The following is a 26293-nucleotide window of genomic DNA, read 5'->3' on the forward strand; positions in this document are numbered from 1 at the left end:
TTTTTTTCCTGCTCATGCTAGAGAATTACGTTGGCCCTATTTCTAACTGAAACCTTCTTGAAATTTCTGTTACTTTTTTTCATGCAGAGTGAAATACATTCTGACCTGCAAATACATCGTGGTGGCCTATGAATGCAATTATGTTTACCAGCCAGGCCACTCCACAGTCTTGCTAGGACCTCTGTAGTGTGTTCCCCTCAGTAACACCTTAAGCACAGCTCCATAAATACGTTGCCTTTCCTGTCCCTGAGTCTTTATTCTCAGGACTAGGACTGTGGGATAATAGAGTGAATTGCTGTACCTTCAGCATCTCAAAGTAACTTCTTCAGGCAGGTCGCTCTTGTGCACCCTGTGAACTTGCTGGTGGTGCCACGGTGGTCGTGGTGCAGAACGCACGCTCTGGGAGCTGACCAGACTGTAGTAGTTTCCCTGGGCAGCAACGCACCAACAACTGGGTGGCTTAAAATACAGACATTTATTCTATCACAGTTCTGGAGACTAGAAGTCAAATCAAGATGGTGGCAGGACAGTGTTCTAGGGAAGAATCCTTCATTGCCTCTGCCTAGTTTCTGGGGAGTGCCAGAAGTCCTTGGCTTTCCTTGGGTTGTAGATGCATCACTCCAATCTCTGCCTCTGTCATCACATGGTCTTCTCCTTGTGTGTGTCTGTGTCCAAATTTCTCTCCTCTGAAGAGCACAGCAGACGTTGGATTTAGGGACCACCATAATCCAGTACGACCTCATCTTGACTGAATTACTTCTGAAAAGACTCTATTTCCAAATGAAGTCATAGTCACAGGCTCTGGGGGGCATGAATTTTGGGGGGACAGTATTCAACCTAGTATGCAGACCATGTTTATATCCTTGCTTTATTCCTTTTTGAACTTAAGTTTCCTCATCTGTAAAATGGGATGATGCTATCTACCTCTTTAGGTTGTTGTGAAGGCTCAATGAAGTGAAACAACATGTGAAAAGCCCAGTACTGTGTGTTGTAAACAGAAGGTGCTCAACCAGTATCAGAATTCTTTCTCTTCCTCAATGGCCAATATCTGTGAAGACCCACTCTATACATTTTTAAGGATCTCTTTCTACTGGATCAGAGTTGTCTGGGTTCAACAATGAAATTGCCAGGGCGCAATGTGAACTTCACACAACATACAAAAATAGTGCCATAAAGCCTTGCTCAGGGTGGTCCTGGTAACAGTTGTGACCAGCCCTGCTGCCCTGGTCCTCCTGATGTTCCTGCTCATCCCCTGTCCCTCAGAGGCTCAGCCCTCCTTGTCCCTGTCGCTCTTTCAGGACAACCACTCAATTTGTAGGAGTAGAACCGGCTTCCCTACATATCTTCAAGCTTAGCTATGGGTTGGTACCAAGTTTTAAAACCACTGTGGTCTGAAAAGTTTCAGACTTGAAAGGTTCATTGTCAGAAAAGGCATAATTGGAAGGCCTTGAACTTGCCTTCAGTCTATGATTCTGTTAAAAGTCGTTTCAGTCATGTCTTTTGAACTCAGATCTTGCTCTCTTTCCACTTTTCACATGAAAAATAATGAGGATTGACTTTGCAGTAGAGTGCAGGCCAATAAAAATGGAAGCAATGAATTTTGGAATCTCAGATGTAGTGATAACTGTGGTAGCTGGACTATTATGTCTTCCTTATCAATTTTATGTTCTGTGTTTTATCTAGGGACAGCATAAGTAAAGTACAGATAGCAAAAGAGACTGAAAATTAAGAAAAATTTAAAAATTCCCAGTTAAAAATTATGAAATAATTGCCCTATGAGTTTGGAATTCTGAAGAAAGTTTACACACTCTGAGAGCAGGAAAAGGACCTTCAGCTTTCTTTTGGCCATTGATTATTCATAACTTTCCAGATGGCCTGAGTTGGTTGGCCTCATGCATTGCTGAGATGACTTTGTAAGACTCTGCTATGTTCTGTAGCCAAACCATGTGAGAGGAATGAGATCAAGGGCAAAGTGTGCAATAGGAGACACTCTGGAGTTCTGTCATTAAAATGATATATGAGCATCTGGAAATAACACATATATTATCTTGTATATTTCCTATGTTTATGATTTTGCTCTTTCTTTTGCAGAAAGGGCACTTCAAATGATTCACAGAAGGAGAATTTAATGTGGAAGGTGGCATTTAATGGATCATGCAGTAGCATTTGCACATGGAAGTCCAAAAACCTGAAAGGAACATTTCAGTTCAGAGTAGTAGCTGTAAATAATCTGGGGTTTGGTGACTATAGTGGAATCAGTGAGGATATTGTATTAGTTGGAGGTATGTTACCATGTCTGTCTACATACTAGCTTATTATGCAAAGGTTCAGAGATAAAAATAAGTGAATTCTTAACATTAGCAATAAATTGAATGACTTTCTAACTTCACCAGACTATCATCCAAACTATTGAACTATTCATTTCATCTGATGTGATCTTCCTAAGACATCAATATCAGCATGTCGTTTTTCTCCTCAGTAATAATCAGCTTATCCTTAATGTCCCCCACATCAGGTCCATGCTCCTAGATGGACTTCCAAGTTTGTCCACAGTCTGGTTTTTATCCAGACCTATTATCCTGTTCTGGTACCCTCATGGCCTAAAATTCTACTTTGTCTCTTCCCCAATATTAGTTTATAATACTAAATTATATGTATATGTGATACAAAATTAGTTTATAATACATCATCTTTCTAATTACATATGCTAGAAATCTCAGTTCCTTATTTGCTTTTTTCCTGTACCCAGTCACCATCTTGATTTCTGTCTAATAAGTTCTCTTCCTATTTCTACCTTGGCTTTCCTAAGTTAAGCTGCCATTTCTTGCCTGTGCTCTTGGCTTAGCCCCACTGCTGACAGTTAATCTAGTTGAAGTACAAGCTGGATCACTCTGCCCTTCTCTGAAATGCTTGAAATGGCTCTCCATTCACTGCCTTCAGAATCAAGAGCATACTTTTCTAGGGCATTTAAGGTCTTCCATGATTTGCCCCCAGTGATGGTTCATCTTTCCTAATATTTGTCCTTATGCTGGAGCCATACCGGACAGGTAAAAAACTTCCATGACACTAGGTCCTCAGCCTTTGTTTCCCTGAGTCTAGAATGAAGTCTTGCCTCACCTTCCATTTGCCTTTAGCTGGGGTTTCCTTTCCTTCACTTTCTGTCAATTGAAATTCTTCTCATCCTTTAAGGCCTAATTTAAAATGAACCCATTGTGATGCTTAACTGCTGCTCCTTAGGCAAAATGAACTGTTGCATTTTATGCAAACACAGCCCATCATGCTATACAAAACCTACATCATTCTTATTGGTATTATAGTTAGTCGTCTGGGTAAGAGCTCAGCAAACCTTTTCTGAAAAGAACCAAATAGTAAATATTTTAGGCTTTGCAGGCTACATTCGATCTCTGTAGCATCTTTTTTTTTTTTTTAAATCATATTTTACAAATGTAAAAATTATTCTTAGTTCATGGGCGGTACAAAATCCCAGATGCAGCCTGTTTGCCAAGCACTGGTCTACAGGTTTGCCTTCTCTGCTCGACTAAACTACCTAAGAGCAGGTACCATGTTTTCATGTTTGTAATCCTCAGTTCAATATTCATAGAGTTAAATGTAGATGAAGATGTTAGAGAAGAAATAATACTCTCAACTATATGGTATACGAAGACTGAGACTTCTTTGTCCCATGTTTCCTCAGCCATTTTAAAGAAGGAGATGGGGTGGGTATATCCCAGTGATATGTTGGAAAATAAAAAAAAAAAAACTTGATTTTGATTTCTCCTGATGTAAATACTCTCACTGTGGATAATTTCAAGTTACCAATGGTTTTGTAACAATTGGCTTGCAAAAATCCAGTAGGAGCTAACGCAGGCATACTGGGCATATCATTGAGACAATCTAGTTTTATTCTTTGAATTAATTGCTTTTTTCTCATTTATTTAATTAGATGGTTTTTGGATACCAGAAACAAGCTTTATACTTACTATTATAATTGGAATACTTCTGGTTATAACAATTCCACTGACTTTTGGTAAGTATAATAGATTTTAAAATATAGGTCATAAACTGTTTACTTGATCATATTAATTGATTTATCTCTTAGTTTATTTAATCTCCCACATGAAATAAACTCATAAAATTCACAATGCTACCTTTGGCTATATATTTTGATAACCACTAACTTCTGTGAATTTTTTTTCTCATCTGGGAAAACTATTTTATGAAAAATATATCTGTATTTATACTTCATGGTACATTTTAGATAAAACTACTTGCAAGATAGTTTTAGCCTTCTTTAAAAAGTATTTACTATGGACTGGCTACATAACAAGTGTTTGGGGGCTTATAGTGTGAAATAAATAAAAGAAAAATAACTCTGGGTATTAAAAAAAAGTATAGGATTAAAGGCAGACCAGTGACAATCCTTGGTCGGGATAGTTTGGGTCTCCAGGCAGACAGCCTGGGTTGGAATGAGCAGGGCCTCTTTTGCAGAAGATCCATTTCTGGCTTACAGGATTCACTCTCGCTTTTAGATGTCTGGCCGGCTTATTTCAAATCTCTGCTCATTTGTAAATGACCAGTAAAGCAGAAGAATTAGGTTAGGTAGAGAAAAGCTAGCTATTTCCTGCCACTCATTTTATACTAATGTGTTAGTCTTAAAAGTCTTTTTTTTTTTTTTAAAGATGTCATGTAATGGTGAGAAAATACAGTGACAACCCCAAAAGGGATGATTACGTATTGAATCCATAGAGTTACCACAGTGGGTCATATATCCTGCTTCATTCCTATTGTTTCAGCATAAACATTAATAGTACTTTCTCTCAGTCCCCAAAATGTCATGGTTTGAATTATAAAATATACAGTTAACTGTATTGTTATTAATACATGAGTCCCTGACATGCTGAAGCATTAAAAGAAAGACATATACAAGACAGTCATACCAGAAAAGAACACTCAAACAGTTTAGGAAATTGTGGCTTCTTTTTTGTTCATACATAAGGGAAAGTTTAAGGAAAAGTTACAAATATAAAGTTAAACTCTCAGGATAAAGAAAGCCAATATTTCACTAAGTGTTCTAAATCTTTATTCCTTCCCTGAACTGAAGTCATAAGCTCTTAGCACATTGAAGCTTGAACTGAGATTTCTTTTCAGAGATTCCTTACAGATAATAAATGGAATATATTATTCCTTCAGCTATCTTGGAAAGCTAAAAATTTCAGCTGACCCTGCCAGGATTTTAACCTGTGGTTCCAGGGAGTCTACGTATTGCACAGCTGATGTTTGTGCTGCTAAGCCGGCCCCTCCAGAGTTACGCGTATGACTGCAGTATATTTGGCAGTTGGCATATAGGCTTGACGGCTTGTCTGCTCTCCTACTGGGAAGGAGCAGTACATGAAGGATCCTTCATCTGACCTTTGCCTACCAACTTGTACATCACCATTGTTCAAACCTAAAACTCTAGTGGATGAACATGAGATAATTTCAGCCAACCTATTGTGCTTTCAAGACATCCTATGGATATCTGACTTTCTCAGGACTTAAAGGTCTTTATTCTACTTAAAACTCATGGATTTTTGAGCGTAGCTAAGCTAACCTGGTTCTTTTGCTTTTAGGAGTGGTGCATGTGGCTTTACTGGTAGGATTGTGAGAGTGCATGAGAAAAGATCGAGTGATTCAAATAATGAAAAGTAGCAATTGTTTAAAAATATGTACTGTGCTGAGGGCTCTTACGAGTCATACTCGTAAACACAAAATTGAAGCAAGGGTTTTAAAATAAGCATCGACAGCCTTTGCTTTGCAACATGATGTGCAACATGAGCCGAGTGCTGGGAGCAGAGGGAAATATAAAGCTGTAAAATACAATTGCTTACCTCGGGAGCTTGCCGTTTAACGAAGGAGATAAGACATACCTGCGCGAAAAGATAAATAGGGAGATACGTGTTAAACAACAATAAAAGGCAGTAGTAGTGCATGAAACGCACAAGCCAGTGACAAAACAGTGCTCAGAGACGCAAGTGGTCTTGTAAGTCAGAGACGAGAGATCTGCCAAGGTTGCAGAGGTCTCAGAAGGCATCCCTGAGGCTGTGGGGCCTCAAGCTGGGCCTTTAAAAATGAAGAGGGGTGGTGAGGGCATTTTGGGTTTGAAAAATTGCATTCGCAGAGGTACTTAAGATCTTTCTCTGTGTGGTCCTTCAGATGGAGTTTCACTTGAGTAAAACTCTAACCCGTTGAGTACAGAAGCTACTAAGGAATAAAGTTCAAATTTTAATCATCATCTTACCGAGCATCCTTGCTGTTTTCAACTTCTGAGCCAATATTCTAGTATAGATGGGTGATCTTAATGACATAATTGTATTTTAATCTTTGAAAAATACTACTCATGTTTTATGATACAAAAATAATATTTGCTCATTACATGAAGAAGACAATACAAATCACCCATGATTCCACGACTAGGGAGGACAGCTGCTAATGCGTGGTAGATTTCATTCTAATAACTTTTCTGTGTATTTGACTATGTGTATAGGAAAAACAATGGATAGACACTCTTGTAGTCACATTTTAAAATAAAGTGTGCCATTCTGAACATACTTGGATTCAGAAATGAATTTGATCACTAATAATTATTACACAAATATGTTTTGGTTTATTTTGACTTTATGGGTGATTTTGAGAAATAAGTTCTGATATTAAGATACTTCAGCTTGTTTATAACAGCAATAAGAAATAGATCAAAATTTACCCTGAGAAGTGAGGGAAAAAGTGATTTGGTGTAACTTACCTGTTTTTTTTCTTTATGGCTTTGTACCTGGATTTAATTAGTTTTTCTATTACAGGTATTTTTTTTCAATCAAATTCTGTTATTCTATCAAGAGTGTTCTTCTATATAAACATTAAAAATGTTATTGTTGGCATTTCCTAAAGAATAGGGAAGCAGTGTTTTATTTTGTAAATTATGCTCTTTTTCTCTTTATAGTCTGGCATAGAAGGTTAAAGTATCAAAAAACTCCTAAGGAAGGGCTGACAGTTCTCATAAACGAAGACAAAGAGTTGGGCGAACTTCGGGGTCTGGCCACTGGAGTAGGACTGGCCAATGCCTGCTATGCGATACAGTATGTAACCTGAGCCATCTCCATGGACACCTGGATGGAGGGTGGGCAGCTCTAGAGAGAGTGCCCGTGCATGTCACATTGTCCAGGGATGTCCTGGTTCATGCCCATCATTCTGGCATATTTTAAAGTAACATCCCCTTTCCCTCTGAAATGTGACCTATGATGGATAGTGAGTTATGTTGTTATCTTATCCTAAGAAAAAGAAACAAAACCAATTGTTTTCCAGTGTGTTATCACATCATTTAAAAAGAAATAAACCAAGGAGATAAATACTACACGAAAGGGAGTAGATGGTAGCGTGACTGGTTCAACTAGAGGCAATTGAAGAATTTTAAGTTCTCTTGTGTGTGCTATTAAGTCAATCTTATTTTATTTTCAGAAGTTGTATGGTGATTGCCTACAGAACTTCTCTAAAATAGATGAGTTTTGAACTTCCACCATCATTATAATTAAAGAAAATGTATAAGTGTCTCATTGTACATTGTATATTATGCTCCATGCAAAAAGGAATTATGTAGTCATGGGCCCTGCTTTGAGAAATTAATTTAAGGACATAGGAACAAAGGATTTGAAGTAGACACAGAGGTGACTTTTCCTTGAGAAAATATGTCGTGCATGTGATATTCGATTCTCTTCTAAAAAAAAGCATTTTAATGGATTTCCACCTGCCTTGTAATACACCAAGTAAGAAGCTTGGCTTTCTAAAAGTTAACCTGATGGACATGGAGTGATTTTGTGGTCATAGTAAATTTTGTTTTACATGAGAGATCAAGTGTGTGAAATAAAGTAAAAGCATCTGAGCTCAGAAGCCCAGCTGTATCTATTACTAATTTTGCAATAGCTTTTTACACAAATTGGTACCCTGAAGGAATTAATTACTGGTAACTTTAACTAAACAAATTATAGTGAAAAATCCTGAGGCAATGCACACACAGGCGTGATGTCAAAATGAAGGTGCCTGGAAGTGTAGTAATATGCTCTGTGTGCATTTTGGAATAGAGAAGGAATATTCTGGATGGTGGACTAGGAAAGGAATAGGAATGCAAACATGTCATTAGATCACATGGAATGCACTGTTGTGTTGCAAAACCATGAGATTTCTCTCCCTCTTTCTCATCCTCTTTCTCCCTCAAACACTAACACCAGCATCCACTTGTAAACCATATGTATTTTGAGACCGAAAATATCGTTATTTTCCAGTACTCTTCCGACGCAAGAGGAGATTGAAAGCCTTCCTGCCTTCCCTCGGGAAAGACTGAGTCTGCGTCTCTTGTTAGGAAGCGGGGCCTTTGGAGAAGTGTATGAAGGGACAGCAGTAGACATCTTAGGAGCTGGAAGCGGAGAAACCAAAGTAGCAGTGAAGGTACTGTGAGTCTTTTAACTCCTCGGTGTGTCAGGTCAGCGTATTTCACAGATTTACACGGATACAACTATGATAGAAGATAAGTGATCTTAACCAAAAAAAGAGCGTAGAAGCCTACCCATGGCTACAGAAATCACATTTCCCCCCCATTTTCTGCATAAGCTCTGTTGTGAACAGTGACCTCTGAGGTTACTAATTAGCTAAGACTCGGCAGAAAGTTTTTCCCTTCAAACATACTACAAGAGAACTGGGGTGCTAGGTACCAGGGCAGATAGCAAAGTTTTAGGCTTGCTGGCCAGTGTCAGTTGCAGCTATGCAAGCCTGCCACTGCAGCCAAAGTGGCCGCAGTCAGTACGTGAATGAGCAGGTGCGGCTGTGTTCCAGTTAAACTATTTATGAAAACAGAAATTTTAATTTCATGTAATTTTTATGTGTTATGAAGTACTGTTTTTTTAACTTTTTCCAGCCATTTAAAAATGTAACAAGTTAATTATACCTCAATAAAAATGGAAAAAATAAAACAAAAATGGGACAATTATGCTCAGATCTTAAGCTATACGAAAATAGGTGACAGGCTGGAATTGGTCCACAGGCTGTAGTTTGCTGACCCCTGTACTACACAATTATCCATCAGGATGTATTTGATGTAATTTTAAGGAAGCACTGGATATGCTCTCATATTTTTATAAAAACTTTCTTTTGATCAAGGGATGATGAATCTTTTACATGATGAGTAATAATCCTGGTCCCTGCTTGTTAGGAATTTGTTGCTTTGAGCATGGGCTATATACAACCAGAAAAGTTGGCAGAATTCTCTCTACTTCCAATTGATAGCATTTGCAAGCCTTAATTTACTCCAGCCTCAACTGGTTTAAACCAGTGTTTCTTTTTCTCACATAACAAGATGACTGCTGGCTGTGGTGGAGTACTGTGTCAGGTCAGAGCCAGCATGTCTGAAATTCTCTCAGCTTTGCACATGTGTGGTGCCTCATGGTCCCAAGATGGTTGCCGAAGAATAAGGCATCACATCTTCATTCAGGACACGGAGAGGGGGAAGGATGGTGTTGGGTGTATTTGTTCAGGAAAGTAAAAGTTCCCCACACACTCCTCTCTCCCTCAGCAGTTTTTCCCTTACATCTCATTGACCAGGACTGAGTCATATGACCACCTCCACTTGCAAGGGAGGCTGGACAATTTTAGAACACAATTTTTATGATTAGGGCAGATATTACAAAGCAAAACAGGGGTTGTCTCCACTAACCCACTGAACTCACCAAAACGCCTGCTATTCTGATTCCTGGCTTATTTTTATGTTGCACAGACTTTGAAGAAGGGCTCCACGGACCAGGAGAAGATTGAATTCCTGAAAGAGGCACATTTGATGAGGTATCAGGGCAGCTCTGAAATAATTTCCCCTTTGTGTAGGTAGGAAGCCTTTGCATCTGATTGGTGGATGTTTAAAATGACCTGACATAAGAGATCATGCCCCAGATAAACATGGCTGAAGTTTAAAAGGAGATATGTTTGTAGTGACAAGTATTGCACAGAAGCCAGTCTTCTGAGCCTGGGCACAGGCAATCCTTAGGAAGAAGGGCTTCCTTTCTTTTACCTTCAATAAGAAGCATGTTCTGCAGGTGATTTCAGAAGCTGTTCAGCTTTAATTATGCTTGTGTTCTTCTAAATGTGTAATAATGGGTCAAATAGACCGAGTAAGGGAGAGTTCTCTTAAGTACAATGATGTCAATGAAGATATCCCTTGTCTTGGTAAACTTGGCTTCAAGGTTAGAGCCAGCTGATGGTCATGAAAGCTACTCAGATACATCTTAATACACCTCAAGGCAGTGGTCGATGAGGTCCCAGGTTTGGAGTTCTAATCGTTAGATTGGGGCTTACTTGCTTTGACATCTTGAGAAAACAGTTGTAGCCAAACCTGTGTGTCTGAATTATTTTTCTAAAAGGGAGAGAATATCACTTACTCATCATGACCAAAACCTAAATGTTTTAAAATATCTTTTGAAGAAGGGTATTAGTTTAAAATGCTTTCTTTTCCAAAACATAAAATACTTAATATAAACGTCACTTCCAAAACTTCCCCTGTGCTCACCATATGCGTTGGCCACTAGGGGCTGCAATATTCCCTCTGTAAGGCAATGACACAGACCAGTACTCGGAAAAGGAGGCTTTCATTTATGAGAGGAAAGAAACAATCAGGGTTTTGAAGGAAACCAGAGATAAAGAATTTCTCTGTTCCATAAAGGCCCTCTGCTAGCACTTTGTGGCCATCATGTCATCCTGCCCGTCTCTCTCCACCCTTTAGCAAGTTTAATCATCCCAACATTCTGAAGCAGCTTGGAGTCTGTCTGCTGAACGAACCCCAGTACATTATCCTGGAACTGATGGAAGGAGGAGACCTTCTGACCTATTTGCGTAAAGCCCGGATGACAACGGTAGGAAACGGGGTCCATGGTATTGGTTCTATAATGCCAATGACCTCTAAGTTCCTTTTCATTTCCTTTCAGTTCAGTACGCTGCAGTTTTGGCTGATGGTGGAAACTTAGAAGACTTCTGTTGAAAAAATCCTTGTATTTCCTTCATGTTGGATTAGTAAAACTAGAACTCTGGGCTAATTTATGGTATTTTCTGGCAATTTGAGCCTGTTTTTAGTATTAATAGAAAAAACAGGACCCCTCCCTGCCAGAATCCTGTTTTCTGGGGAACAGAGAGTGTGTGGAGCTGGAAGATGCATCTCCTTCCGTGCACTTAATCTGTATGCCTGCCTGTCCTATCTTGGTATTTTCAGCCCTTGTGTCTTTACTGAGTACTAGTCTTACATGTTCCTCCCCAGTTGACATTTCCGTGTGGATTTTCGCAGGTATCTCAAACTTCTTTTGTCCAAAACAGAACTCCTGGTTTCATACCTCCTCCATCATGCCATCCATCCAGTTCCTTGATTTGTCTTTCTCCATCCGTGCTTATTGGCCCCATAAGCCCCAATCCATCCTTTTTGTCTCCCCAGTGCCCAGAGCAGCCCCCGGCTCAGCGTGGACACTGGAAATACGGGGAATGTGTGGGGAATGAGGGCTCGGGGGTGACAGCACCCGCAGGAACCTGCTTTAGATCTCAGATGAGAAACACCTAAGACAAACAAGGAACTAAAATTTAAATCTGTAGATTTTTAAATTACGGCTTTTATTTCTATTGAAGTACACATTTGAAATAGATGACAAAGTTCATGGTGAAAAACGGAAGTCCATGCTCTATCTCATCCCCACATCCCAGGCCTCTATATGTTCCTTCTGGTATTTACCTCCACATTCTGAAACACTCTGCTTATATTGCTGCACAGTGAATTTTCAACCTTGGGAGAAATCTGTTGACTGCAAGGATTTAACCTCTTACTCGTGCGCCAGCCCTGACCCCACCAGCTCTGCACACAGAAAACTTTGTTTCCTCCATCCTTTGACAGTTACCATTTGCAGATAAATCAATATTGCAGGTTTACATTACTGACTAATTATTATTTGCAGCTGACTTACTCAAATACTATGATTGTATGTTTTTTCTTGGGTAGTTTAAATACATGCCCCCTTTTTTCCATTTCCATTGCTTCCATTTGCATTTTTCCATTTTTCCATTTGCTTCCATTTGCTTTTTTCCATTTCCATTTCCATTTGCTGTGAGACTTAAATGCTCTCACAGAATTGTAGCCCTGTTCTAATATGGTTAATTATATCAGATAATCCAGCTCCTCCCAATTTTTTTCCTGGACACTTCCCTTCTAGAGTCAGTATACAGGTGCTTGTCCTCTGGGCATCTACACTTCTAGATTAACCCTGGTAATTTCCATGTTGGATCTTTGTTTCCTCAATTCCATGACTTCTTTGTTCTGTTTTAGAAAAGAGAAAGCACACAAAGTAAAAATCTTTTTGTTTTCTTTTTGAGAAAATGTTTTTTTCTTCCCTCACACTTCATTAATAATTTGGCTGGATTCTAGGTTGAATACCCCTTTTCCTCAAAAATAAATCTTATGTGTATTTGTTTCCTAGCTTATACGAGTGCCTTTAAAACGTTGTATGCCATTCTGATTCCTCGACCTGTGATCAGTGTCCTGCTTTTTGCCCTCCTCTTTGGAAAATTTTAGGAACTTCTCCTTATCTGTGGTACTTTTTACTCATCTGGACGCTCAGCCTGAAAAAAAATGACTTTCAGTACTGGGATTTTTTAAATATATATATTATTTCTTTGGTAATGAAGAAAACTCTTTGTTCCCTCTGTTTCCTAGTTCTAGAAACCCTATTAGCTGGATAACGGTCAGCTTTGTTTTATCCTTTTTCTTTATTAGCTGTTTTCTTCTATTTACTACTCTTTGTACTTTTGCTCTCAATTCTGGTAGATTTCCTCAACTTTTTACTAGAATTAAAAATTTTCATTTTCCACAGACTCATTCTTATATTTTGACTGCCTCTTAAAACAGTATTGTGATTTTTTTTTCCATACGTGCAAAATCTTTTATCTTTCCTAGGATACTAATTATAGTTTTTTTTTTAAGTGTTAATTTGCTTCCTGCAGTGTCTTGACATCCTTTTTGCCTCTTTGTTCTGGGATCTGTTTGTAATGTGAGAAGCTTCTCTCAAAAGCTTGGTAATTTGTGGCTGGTCTTCATATTTAATAATGAGACCTAAGAAGCTGATTGGAGCCTCTGTGTCTGCGGCAGCTTCCTTTTGGTTGTCAGGTGGGACCCTGCTGTTCTATAGGGGTCCCCTAATGACAGCATCTGGATGTCTTCCTTGGCATATGCCAGCTTCCCGGAGAGGAATCCGCTGGTCTCCTGCCTGGGCAATAAATGCCTGAGCCTCAGTTCAGGGACTTGAGAGCGGGGAGGGGGCTGGAGGTCTCAAGGCTCAGAAGGAGGATGCTCATTTAATTCCCTTCTCCATTTTCAGCACAGTGCCTTAGTATGGCTAGTATCCTGGAACTTGGAGGTGGTCTGGTTCTCTCTCTGTGTGTGTCTGGTTCTCTCTCTCTCTCTCTCTCTCTCTCTGTGTGTGTGTGTGTGTGTGTGTGTGTGTGTGTGTGTATTTTGCAAGGGAAAGCCTCCTGCTGTGATGAGGGGGTCCAGTTAATCCTTGAAATAAACTTTTAAATATTCATCTTGCTTTCAGTCCTGCCCCTCACTCTGAGTTCAGAGATACTTGCTACCTCCGATTCCAGAGTGTTTACAGGGTCCTACAGAGAAAAACATCACTCACTTCTTGGCTTCTGCCTCTGCCAGCAGCCAGCTTGCATCTCTCTTGACCCTGCTCAATGACCACACCTATGACTGCTTTCCTTCTTCTAAAATGTTTAATTATGCTCGACCTACTCTCCTGATCTGATTATGCTCGTGAGATTTTAAGATTTCCTCTATGTTATTTTGGTAAGGTTTGGGGAGAGAGTGGAACGAAAAATGTATAAATTCAATTCCTCACCTTTAGCAAGAAAGTTTCTCTGCAGATATTATTTTAGGTTTTGGGGGGGAGATGGGCGGAGGAGAAGGGACAATGAAGATCGAATTGAAGAACACAAGGAGCTGCTTTTCCCAAATGAGCCCTGTTCAGCTGGTGTCCCAGGGGTTATGATTGGTTCTCAAGGGCACGTCCATTCTGCTGCTGCCTCTCCTGCCGGCTTCATCTCCCTCACCCCAACCATGCAGGGCAGGGCGCCGTTAGGTGCTGAGTGCCAGAGCAAAGGTGTAGGGCCTGCAGCGGAGCACCACAGGCCCTGAGCCCTCGTCCTACTAAGTTCATTTGGAGCAGCCAGCTCTCCACGGAGAGTGCTCAGAGGCACCTTTCCAGAACTGCCACAAGCGTCCTTCTCCACTTCCCCACTCTGAGACTGCTTTGCTGGGCTGAATTCATAAGAATTGACTGCAACTGGGTTTATAAAGCTTAGTTTAGTCCTTCATTTTCAGGACCTCATTTCCTGCCTCCATAAAATGGAATAGTGAATCAAAAACTTTCTCTGGCTCCTTTTAGCTTTGACATTCTAAGGTTGTACTAAATTAGAAAAAATTTAAAAAAGATCAGTCTAACAAAATAATACAAACACATAGCCAGATACAATTCAGTTCATCACATTTTGGCTAGATGTTTTACGACAGTGGAGGATGTGGCTCTTGCCATGAGGGATCTTGCCACGTGGTAGGGAGGTAAGTCTCACATAAATAACTCTTTAAGGTAGAGAGTGGGAAGGCCCATGAGGATGGAGTAGGGAGTATACGGCTGAAGCTCAGAGGAGAGAGAGATGATTTCCAGCTGGCGAGACATGGGGAGGCTTCAGGAGGAGGTCTTCTGTTTGAGACACAACCAAGGCAGGAGCTCAGTCTCTGAAACTACCCTATGTGAGTCGTGCAAGGCTTTGACTGGGGAATAAGTAGAGATGGAGGTTCAGCATGTCCAAAGGGTTTGACAAGAGTTGACAGGCAGTAGCCCGGGGCAGCACCTGGAGCTTTGGAGGCACAACATGGGGTGTTGAGGTGTCCCAGCAGGTTGTCACAGCGACGATCAGAAGCAAGTTATCGTTAGAGATTCAGGCAGGCAGCAGCCTTCTGAAAATCTGTCAGCAGGGAACAGGGCACAGGCCACCAGATTGGAGTTCAGGAGCATGATTCTTGGTGAAGAATGTCTTCAAGAGTAGGTTTTGCCAAGAGCAAAGCAGACTTCCACTCACAGAGGAACCCTGAAACAGCTGGGACTCAGACACAGGTCGTGAGGTGGGCATCTTGCAGACCTGAGCAGGGCTGCAGGGCACTGATTCTTGGGATTAAGATGGAGCCTAGTTACCAGATGTAGGTGTGGGTGAGAGGGACCATGGCAGTGTTGAGTCCCAGCACATCAGATTCTTCCTGATTTGGAGACATGAGCTTGTCAGGGGAGGCAGAGGGAACAGCATTTAAGAGCACCCATCTCTGAGGAATCAAGGGATTTCAAGGTTGTGAATTCTTTGAGATGCTCAGTGAAGGATCTGGATGGAAATCGAGAATAAGGAGGGCATTCCAGGGATGAGAGCAGGGATAAGGGAGAGAGGTTGAGAAATGCAGAGCAGGTATAAGGAACAGCAAATGGGCCAGGATGACCAAGGCACAGATTGTGAGAAGAGAAACTATGGAAAATAAATGGACGCCAAGAGAGGCTGGTGCAGCCTGGGGCTGCCAGGGAGGCTATGCTCAGGAATCCTGTAATAGACTCTGCAGGCAGTGGGTCACAACAAAGTGAGCTAATAAAAGCACAGGAGGCTAGAGACATGGGAATTTTGGGAAGTGTCAGATAGGGATGACAAAGGATTGAAACAGGGTAATTGCAGGGAGCTGGTAAGGGACAGACAGTATATGAATATAGCCTCCAGGAAGGAACTTTGAATTTTTTCCATATGGTACTAATAAAAACTTCAACTGGCTTTTTTCATGCAGAAATCATTGCAGCCAGTGCAGGCCCAACTGTGTATTTGTGCTGGCTCTCTTGGATGAGAAGAGTAATCTGTGACCTTGAAATAGAGTAGTGCTAGCAGTTTCTATGGGGCTCATGTGGAAAATAAGGCCATTGTCATGGCTGACATGGTAGTGTGACATTGGGCCAATAATTAAACTAGCCAGCACCAATTAAACTATCATTATTACTCCCTATCCGAGCAGCTACCATTTATTAAGTGCCCATTATGTACCAGCAGATTACATATCTTATCTCAAATCCTCCACTGTCAATGATATTACTCCCATTTTACATCTGAGAAAGTTGCTTAGTGAATTAAGCAATGCCAGCGAGTTCACACAGCTCATAAGTAGCAGAACTAGGTTTTAAGTCTTGGTCTGTCTGACCTGACACTCTGAGATCTTTCCCATAAAGAGTCTACATTGCCTCTGCTTACTAGAGAGTCTTATTTATGTATATTTTGGTAGAAAGCATATAAATTGTTCTTTTCCTCTTTGTTTGATTTCTTGGGACCATAACTAAAAATTTCTTTAAACATCATATATATGTGTGTACATGTATACATATGTAGCCATATACATATACATATATATTTTGTACAAACTGGAAAAGTACCTGTAATTTTTCTTTTATTTCTTACAGTTTCATGGCCCTTTACTCACCTTGGTTGACCTTGTAGACCTGTGTGTAGATATTTCAAAAGGCTGTGTCTACTTGGAGGAGATGCACTTCATTCATAGGTACAGCGATATTCTGGCTACAAGGTTCTTATGGGTATTGGCACCATAATAACCTATAGTTTGGGTAAAACGGAAACGATAGTAAAACATTTTCATTCCTTCAAAATAGCAATAATTTCCGTTAAAATCTCTCTTCTCTGCAGACCTGCTAGTGTTACTTCCCTGGTCTCTGGAACTTTGTGATTGTTATTATTACCAGTAGTATTAAACACAGCTTCTGCCACAGGGATCTGGCAGCTCGGAATTGCCTTGTCTCCGTGAAAGAGTATGCAAGTCCATCCCGGATGGTGAAGATCGGGGACTTTGGACTTGCCAGGGACGTCTATAAAAACGACTACTACAGAAAGAGAGGAGAAGGCCTGCTGCCTGTGCGGTGGATGGCTCCAGAAAGTTTGATGGATGGACTCTTCACTACTCAGTCTGATGTATGGTGAGCTCAACGGGAGGACACAGAGAAGTGTGGGCAGAGCCATCCAGTGTCAGAGCCACCGGGGATCGTAAAAGGTCATCTAATCTTGTTTTCCATGTGAGGAAACACGAGACCAGAGAGGTTAAGTGATTTGCCTCAAGCTGAAGTGAAAGCTGGTGGTCAGGAGGGACTGTTCCTGGGTCTCAGCAGTTTACACCCCTCCCTCCAGTTAGTTTTGATATTTGATCTGACTGTGCATGTGAAATAAGTGCATTTTCTTCAGATACCTTACTACTCTCCAAAGGTGTAGAGGCTGTGAGCAATAGGAATTGGTACCTATGAATTAATGTCCAAGTATGGGTCCAAATGCTTACAATTTGGGGATGTTTGGTTATTAATTTGAAAGTAGACTTTAAATCATATATCTCAAAGTTAGGACATGGGGGAGGTTTGGACAGCTCTTCATTATTTGAATAGAACCCTTCATTTTTGCTTGTTGACCCCAAACTTTTGACTAGAGCTGTTCAAAATGTAAAGATTTGTCCAATAACTTTTAAGCTTGACTGGACCTCTGCCAAACTGGGGATGAGATAAAGTTGGTCCTCAGTGTTACCAGTTTTTAATTCATGCCTTCCCTCTCCACATTTACTGGCACTCAAACTCAGAAAAAAATGGTGACATGCTTTTTTGCTCACCCCTAGTGTGTCTGCATAATGAGGCTATGAGAGCTCCACTCCATAGGTAGGTTCAGCCAGGGAGAAGGAGCTGAGTGTGGTGTGTGTGTGTGTGTGTGTGTGTGTGTGTGTGTGTGTTTGTGTGTTTGTGCCTCCACTAAGCCTTCCTATCACCTTTGAAGTGTCACTAGTAGGTAGTTGCTTGTTCTACTTTTTTGTGGGGTCAACTTGCTTTTAAGTCTCCCATTTGCCTTTTATGGGGCCAGTAATGCCAATCACAAAGTAGACTCTGATAGCCCTAGGAATAATTATGTTGCAAAAACCACCATAAACATGATGTTTGTAATAAGTATAATTAAAGCAAACTCTTTAATATCCCTAGGTCTTTTGGAATTCTGATTTGGGAAATTTTAACTCTTGGTCATCAGCCTTATCCAGCTCATTCCAACCTTGATGTTTTAAACTATGTGCAAACCGGAGGGAGACTGGAGCCACCGAGAAATTGTCCTGATGATCTGTAAGTTAATTATATTACCATAAGCACCCAAAAACAAAAACACATGCACATGCACTCTTATGCCTCACTGGTGTGGTATTTTAAAATAAAAACTGGAATCTCTATATTTGTATATCCTACATAAAATGTAAATTGATTGTGGCACTTAATTTACTAAATACACGATGGTATTTATAGGCATGATATTTCACTTCAGAAGCAAAATTTAGAACAGCAGAATATGTTTATACTCTAGGTTAAGTGAATTCTAATAAATAAATAAAAGTTCTTTGTGTGTGTGTGTGTGTGTACACATACTCATTTTATTTTGGAAGATCCGATTTGACTAACATCTTAACCTACATATTAAAAGTTTCTGTTAAATAAAAATATATTGTTTAAAAATTAGATTGCTTTTGATAAAGCTGATATTGGGGTCTAGTACTACTTACTTATATAGGTTGTTATCTATTTATGAACTTAACATAAAGTGACTAAGTAAGTATTAGTGGTTCTATCAAATTGATCCTGGCAACTATTGAATTCTAATAGATTTGTGATCCTCAGAACAGTAGGTGATTTTGATCTACTTGTAAAGGAAAAACAAGCCAAGTTATTTTGCTGAGTGCTCATCTACCTTCTTGTGAACAACCTTAGCAGAAATATCAAGTCTTGACACTTTTTCTAAGAGGTGTTTTATGCAAAAAGTTTCTAAAAGAAGACATAGACAACAAGGATAAAGTCCTCTGTTCTGGGCACTACACAATGCTAAGCATTATATGGAAGACAGAGGAGTTTAAACCAGGGCCGTGGTACTGCAGCATCTCAGAATGTATTTTGAAAGAAAAGACCCACACATGCAGCAGTTGGATAACAAGCCAACATGTGATAAAGTGCTAAACTGTGTGGTACAGACAAGTGCAAAAGGAATTAGCAGTATGCGGATACACACCATGGTCGTACGGCCTTGACTGTGCTGTGTTATTTAGAGGATTATTCAGACTGGAGCCAAAGGATGATTAAGAACTGGGCACTTTGGTTGGACGTTCTACTGGTGAATGTTGTTGTATTATTTAAATCTTCCAGCTAGGCGAAGATTTGAATCACTGTTTCTGATTTAGCTTTTATAGCCTCTGGACTATTTACAGAAAGATCAGTTATACATATCCCTCAACAAAATTTGGTGGTGGTGGTGCCTAAAAATATGATTCATGATCTGTCTGGGGCAGATGGGAGAATATTCTCTAATTTGGGGGTAAGAAATTTATACAAAATTTGAAAACCTTTAGTTGGGCTTGAGGGAAACCCCCAGTGTACCTAAGTATTGAATACACTTTTATTGAAGGGTTAGCAAAGTCATCACTGTTTTGCGTCTCTTACACATTTGTTGAACACTCAGAAATTTCCCCCCAAATTTCAATTCTACAAAATCTTCCTTGTGCTGTTAGAATTGTGTCTGGCATATCTTCCCCTCTAGGAGCTCATCATAATCATGCAGTTTTGGGGGACGAGCACTTTAGGAATCAATCACTGAATTATGCATTTTGATTGACATGTACATTTGTTTTGTGTGGGGACAAGAAAGGTGGATAATTAATTGCCCTATTGTGGGGAAAAAAATGCAGTTATGTTGAACTTCGCTCTGTTCAAAGGTATCCAACAATTCAACCAGAAGCAGGAGGAAGGAGTGCTAGAAACATGCTAGAAATATATTCCTAATATAAGTGGGAAAAGATAATATTCTGTATAATTTTATCTTGAATAATTATTCAGTTGGATACATTATTGCTCTAATATTTTAAAAATATAGTTTCCTTGAAGCCAAAATTTCCATCGCTGGTTTTGAGGTTCATACGAAAGTAAAAGTAAACCATGCGGCAAGCCCTCCAAGGGCTGCATGCTCCAGTCCCTGCGAAGGGTTAACGATCCTTCCCCAACCAGGAAGACAAGCTGTCCTGAGGAAACAGAGCTCTCGGTGATGCCATCCAATCTGGCCACAGCCTTAAGTTGTCACGATAAAGATTAACTACTCTCCTTAGAGGACAGAGGGAACTGATTTTTATTTGAAGCTGTTCTCTGAGATCACAGTTCCAGCTTAGAGGGTTGAAAGGCTGTGCTGAGCCAGGCTACACCTTCTATTCACTGCTTAAATACTCAGCACCTGGTTGTACTCTGACTCAGGTGAGCCCATAGATGGCTACGCAGTGCTCAGCTATTCATGGAATGTGAGAGTTCAGAGCATTCCTGCCCTTCTTTCCATAGCCTGGGAGGTACCGTGGAAAGCCAGGCCCTCAGCATTCTCTTCAGCTTTTAGTTTGCACAACAGTCACATCACTCTCAAGAAGAAACGGGATCAAAGGGCAATCGACATCAAGTGAGAGCTCTTTGGGGTTCTCTGACACAGGTGTCACAGGGCAGCTGAAACGGCTGGAGAGTCTCTCCAATCTAGGAGGCCATGATGGGAGAACATGGAGGCTCACTACCTTGTTCTCATCCCTGAAGAATGTGTATACCTCAGTGCTAATTGGGTCTTTCCAGGATTGGGTATAATAAATAAGGGTGATCTTCAAATCTCCATTTTATGTGCTTTGCTTAAATATCTATAGAAACTCGTCCCCTTAATACTGAAAGATGCCATGGAGTTTTCATCTGTTGAATTTCAATTGCCTTGTGAATGCAAGGATATTACTCATAGAGACTAATAATGAGCATGGGTAATGAGTCTTGTGCTATTCTGAAAAAAACTGAAGCAAAGAGGAGTAAAGGGTTGGCATGGTGAATGAAAGAATTTGAACAGGAATACTTAGTTAAATGAGATAGTTCAAGTACAATGAGTAAGTATCTATTTTGAGGTTGAACAACCAGCCCAGGTAAATTTGAACAAAAGTGAAGGACCTGTCAGTTTATTTAGAGTGACATGCTTGAGTATTTGTAACTATAACTTAGCAGAAGTGTTTAATGAATGATACTGAATTGTGACAAGTGCGTATTTGTAAGAAAAGACCTCCTGCCAAAGGCGTAGTCATTGTTACTAATTTTCCTGAAAGATGTAATAAATGCATTTTTTAGGATTGATAACATTTTAAAAGCCTAGTCATTTTATTTTATTGCCAGTTTAATGCTGTTTAAGACCACACATTGTGACTATTGCTTTATAGAGCACCTCTTTTCTTAATCCAGGACAATTCAGCGCTCATTTGTCCCTGGATCATGGGAGAGAAAGGTTTTCATACCATCAGGTCATATGTTTTTGCCATCAAAGAGTTAAGAATGATGATTGGAGTCAATGTAAATTAAAGCCTCCACTGAGGAAAAATTAAGAATATCTGCTTAAATCACTTGCATAGATTAAATGAGAGGCTGAATTTTGGGAGGGGAGTGTGAGTGGGTGAGGTGCAGAGTGGCCAAGGGACAACTCTAAGGATGGCTTCTCTCTCCTCCCTTCCTCCCTCCTCTGCTTTCTCCTTCTTTCTCACTTTTTCTTTCTTTCTCTCCTTCTAAATCATCTCCTTTAAGTACTTTGAATACTTTGAGATGGGTTATAAATAAATCAAATAACTAAAAACTTCATAACTGAAATGTGACAAGTCTTAAGAGAGCCTATCTATTCTTTGGCAATATCTCTAAGTCACAACTTTATTTTCAGAAGGGAGAGGCTTCCTGTGGCAAGTGACACTTTCCTTTTTCCTCTCACCTCTTAGGACACCCTTAGGTTAGTCATCAAGATTCGACTTTATCTATTGGTTTAAATTCTGTGATTGAATATAAGTTACATAGTGTTATTTCAAAGTCAAATTGTCCTACATTGAGTGCTTTGTATCAACCGTTTCTAAAAGCCATAGATTATAAAGAAATATGTAAAAGAGTATGATTCTAACTTTTAAACAATAGAACTAAATTTGGCACTCCATATCCAGAATGTAAGCTCCTTGTAATATATATGAAAAGAATCAGATCAATACCAAAAAACAGATCAATATTAGGTGTCTCCATGATACTCTGGCATTAACTCTGACCTGCGGTGCTTGTCAAGAAATGAAAGAGATGGAAGTGGGGTTTGCATGATGGATTATTATGGAATAGAGACTTTAAATACAATACCTATGATGATTTCTGGGTCATTGTCACCTAGTGATTGAATTTTTTTTTAACTCTAGCTCCATTGTCATTGCCTTAGTCCAAACCATTACCTCTTATCTAGTCTTCTTAAATAACTTCCTTGCTTCCTACTTGCCCCTCTGCAGTCCATTCTCCACACATATCAGCTAGAGTCATCCTTTAAAAATGCAAAGGTCATGTCTGTTTAGAAACCTTCAAAAGCTTCCCATTGTGATACCGCAGCATCCGGCTCGGAGCCTGGTCTTTGAGACCTGCGTGATCTCACCTTCCTCTTCTGACCTCATCTCATATACTGTCCCCCTCAATGACTGCTCTACAGCCACACTGGCTTTCTTTCAGATTCTAAAATGTGGCAAGCTCTTTCCAAATTTAGGAATTTACACATGCTTTTCTCTCTTCTAGAGTGTCCCCTGACTCCAATCCCCACCCCATCCCCAGTTCCCATGAGTAGCATCTTATTTTTCCACAAAGTTCTTTGGCTTAAATGTCATCTCTGCAGAGGGTCCTTCTATGAGCCACTTACCAAAAATGTTCTGTCTCTAATTAGAGCTCACATTTAGTTTCTTTAGTACTTTTTTTTTTTTTAAAGAACTTATGATTTGTAAATGTGTATTTATCTGTTGATATGGTAGTCCTAAAATTTAAAAATACTTCCCACTTTATGTTTCTTCATCAGTTTTTCTCTCTCTGCCCCAATCTGCCTGACGGCTAGTTCGGAAAGTAAAACAAGATGGCAGGTACTCGACCTTTTTTGGTAGTCAATAGACTTGAAAGCCAAGCTCCGAGGTGGAAGAGCGTTATTGTGAATCTTTTAGCTCCTTGTTAGTATGCCAAATGCCAGGTTTGAGTGACTAAACCTACAATTCTGTATAAGGGTAATCTAATAAAAAAAAGAGGGGTTGAGTAGAAACCTCACTCCTGTTAAGCCCCAAAGAAGTGTAGGAAGAAGAGACCTTGACAGATAGAGGTAAGAGCGTAAAGATGTTGGTTATTTAGGCCCTGAAATGTCTGTATTCTTCAGTTAGATTAGGTGTGGCACCAAGGGCAGGAAGCAGCTGCCCACTCCTTCCAGTTTGGGAGGATGGCAAGGAGATCACTGAGCAGGGGATCCCTCACATTGACATGGAGACCTAGCATCATGGACAGGGTAGAATGGCATGTCCAGACAGAGAACATGGAGCTTGCATTTCCAAGCCTCCTTTGTTTCCCACGTAGTGTGAACATTTTGTTGAAAGCTGGAGATTTGACCAAGGAGCATCCTGGGGGCATGCAACAGAAACAGGAATGGATTCCCTGGGCCTTGTCAGTAGATATAGGACATGATGCAGTCTCAGAGAAACCTGCAGCTAGAGAGAGAAAAGGAAGGACCAGTTCAGTGGGGAAGAGCCAATAGAACGGGTAAGGATATCATGGACCGCAGAGAGCAGCCAATGCCTACAGGATGGACCAGACCAGTCAGTCCCTATGGAATTCCTCATTATTCCACTCTGAGACTAGAGAAGGTCTGGAGGGCACAGTGGGGTCCAAAGGCTACTTCACTGTGCCACTCTAAGTTCCATAAAAGTTTCCCCCTACATATATCCTGACAGCATCTTGGAGAAGAAGACAGAGGAAGTAGGAATAGCCTAAAAATAAGAGAGACTGAGTTATTTTTCAGAAAAGACTGAGTATTACCTAAAAAGAGTGGTTTAAAATATTGGAACAGACTAGCTTATAAATGGCATTGTACTAAATGAAGTTAATTTTCTTTTGCTAGCTGGGGCTCTGAGAATTAGGTACAGAAATACAAAAGAGCTCTGCTCCTATGAGTTGGAGTGGATAAACTTTAACACCTTCTTAGATTTACTGTATCTATCATATGAGGACAGGAGCCACACCGCCACATCTCTAGCTGTTGATACATTGCTCATATACAATGTCCAAGAAATCTTAGCTAAAGGAACGAATGAACACTAGTTGAGTGCTGCACAGACATTTCTTAGGAAAAGATAATGTTTAATCAACCAGCTACTTATGTCTAGGGTAATTGAATCTCTTAATTAACCTGACAGTGTAATGAGTAAAAAGCATTAGAACTGAATCTGATTTCTACCTCTGGTTCTGCCACTAAATATCTGTGTGGCTTGGAGTAAATCTTAGATTTTGTTTTAGATATCAATGTATGAATGTAAAATTTAATCTCAGCTTCTTCAATAATTTTTATATCTGTTAGTTCCCTTATGTGTTCAGTAAACATTTTCCAACTGTTTATCTATCTATTCATTTGGATTACTAACTTAAAATAAATATCAACTTTTCAAAAGAAAGATGTTTCTAATAAAGGTAGTAATATTGCCAGTCTCTATTAAACAAGAAACAAAAGCTTTTGTTCTGGTTCAGTGATATTAATTACAGAAAACTGGCAATAACTCAATTTCTTTTCCTTCTAAAATGACCTTCCCTGGGTTATCAGGAATGATTGCCTAATGATACCCAATCACCATTTACTTTCGTGTCTTTACCCTCACATCCAGGTGGACATTAATGACCCAGTGCTGGGCTCAAGAACCTGACCAAAGACCTACTTTCCATAAAATTCAAGACCAGCTTCAGTTATTCAGAAATTTTTCCTTAAATGGTATTTCTCAACACGGAGAAGAAGCAAAACCTAGTGGAGTCATAAATGAAGGCTTTGAAGGTAAGTTGGATTCTTCTTCAGAATTTTTGTGTTTTCTCTCCAGTGTGAACAGAACAAGGTTAAAATGGGAGGTGCGTGGAAGACATCTTATGAAGACAAATATACTGGCACCATCCTCATAATTAAGTACTTATTATACTCCTCTTTGAAAAGAATTTTGATTTGTTCGCTAAACTAAAAAAAGAATAACGACCTAAATAGACATTTCTCCAAAGAAGACATACAAATGGCCACAGGCACATTAAAAGATGCTCAATATTGCCAATTATTAGAGAAATACAAATCAAATCCACAATGAGGTATCACCTCACACCAGTTAGAATGGCCATCATTAAAAAGTCTACAAATAATAAATGCTGAAGAGGATATGGAGAAAAAGGAACCCTCCTGCACGGTTCGTGGGAATGTAAATTGGTGCAGCCACTATGGAGGACAGTATGGAGGTTCCTTAAAAAAACTAAAAATAGAGTTACCATATGATCCAGCAATCCCACTCCTGGGCATGTATCTGGAGAAAACTCTTAATTTGAAAAGACACATGCACCGCAATGTTCAAAGCAGCACTATTTACAGTAGCCAAGATATGGAAGCAACCTAAATGTCCACAGACATATGAATGGATAAAGAAGATTTTATATATATATACACACACACACATATATATATATACACATATACATATATATACACATATAAATGTATATATATATAAAATGTAATGTTACTCAGCCATAAAAAAAGAATGAAATAATGCCATTTGCAGCAACATGGATGGACCTAGAGATTATCATACTAAGTGAATAAGTCAGAGAGAGAAAAATAAATACCATATGGTATCACTGATATATGAAATCTAAAAAAAGCTATGAATGAACTTACATACAAACTAGTAATAGACTCACAGACATAGGAAACAAACTATGGTTACCAAAGGGGAGGGGGGAAGGGATAAATTAGGAGTTTGGGATTAACATATACACACTGCTATATATAAACAACAAGGACCTCCTGTATAGCACAGAGAACTATATTCAGTATCTTGTAATAACCTATAATGGAAAAGAGTATGAAGAATATGTATATACATATGTGTGACTGAATCACTATGCTGTACACCAGAAGCTAACACAACACTGTAAATCACCTATACTTAAAAAGTTAGACAATCTAAACACTTACAGGCCCATTAGTAAGGAAATGATTAAATAAATTTGTTTCATATTGTAAAATGGCCATTTAA

The 26293-nt window shown here is 39.6% G+C and overlaps 1 protein-coding gene across 2 annotated transcripts in view; it reads left to right on the forward strand.

The window, feature by feature from the left end:
* The window catches only part of ROS1 (ROS proto-oncogene 1, receptor tyrosine kinase), a 106614-nt gene that overhangs the window by 71530 nt on the left and 8791 nt on the right, over positions 1-26293 (forward strand). For both annotated transcript variants that reach the window (XM_064486745.1, XM_064486744.1), the window contains 10 exons: positions 2092-2282; positions 3944-4027; positions 6974-7109; positions 8310-8472; positions 9794-9858; positions 10790-10919; positions 16581-16678; positions 16905-17108; positions 18144-18278; positions 24890-25053. In XM_064486745.1, the coding sequence (XP_064342815.1) occupies positions 2092-2282; positions 3944-4027; positions 6974-7109; positions 8310-8472; positions 9794-9858; positions 10790-10919; positions 16581-16678; positions 16905-17108; positions 18144-18278; positions 24890-25053 (1370 nt within the window). The remainder of the gene's footprint in view (positions 1-2091; positions 2283-3943; positions 4028-6973; positions 7110-8309; positions 8473-9793; positions 9859-10789; positions 10920-16580; positions 16679-16904; positions 17109-18143; positions 18279-24889; positions 25054-26293) is intronic.

Source organism: Camelus dromedarius, chromosome 6, assembly GCF_036321535.1.
Source record: "Camelus dromedarius isolate mCamDro1 chromosome 6, mCamDro1.pat, whole genome shotgun sequence".
Lineage (NCBI taxonomy): Eukaryota > Metazoa > Chordata > Mammalia > Artiodactyla > Camelidae > Camelus > Camelus dromedarius.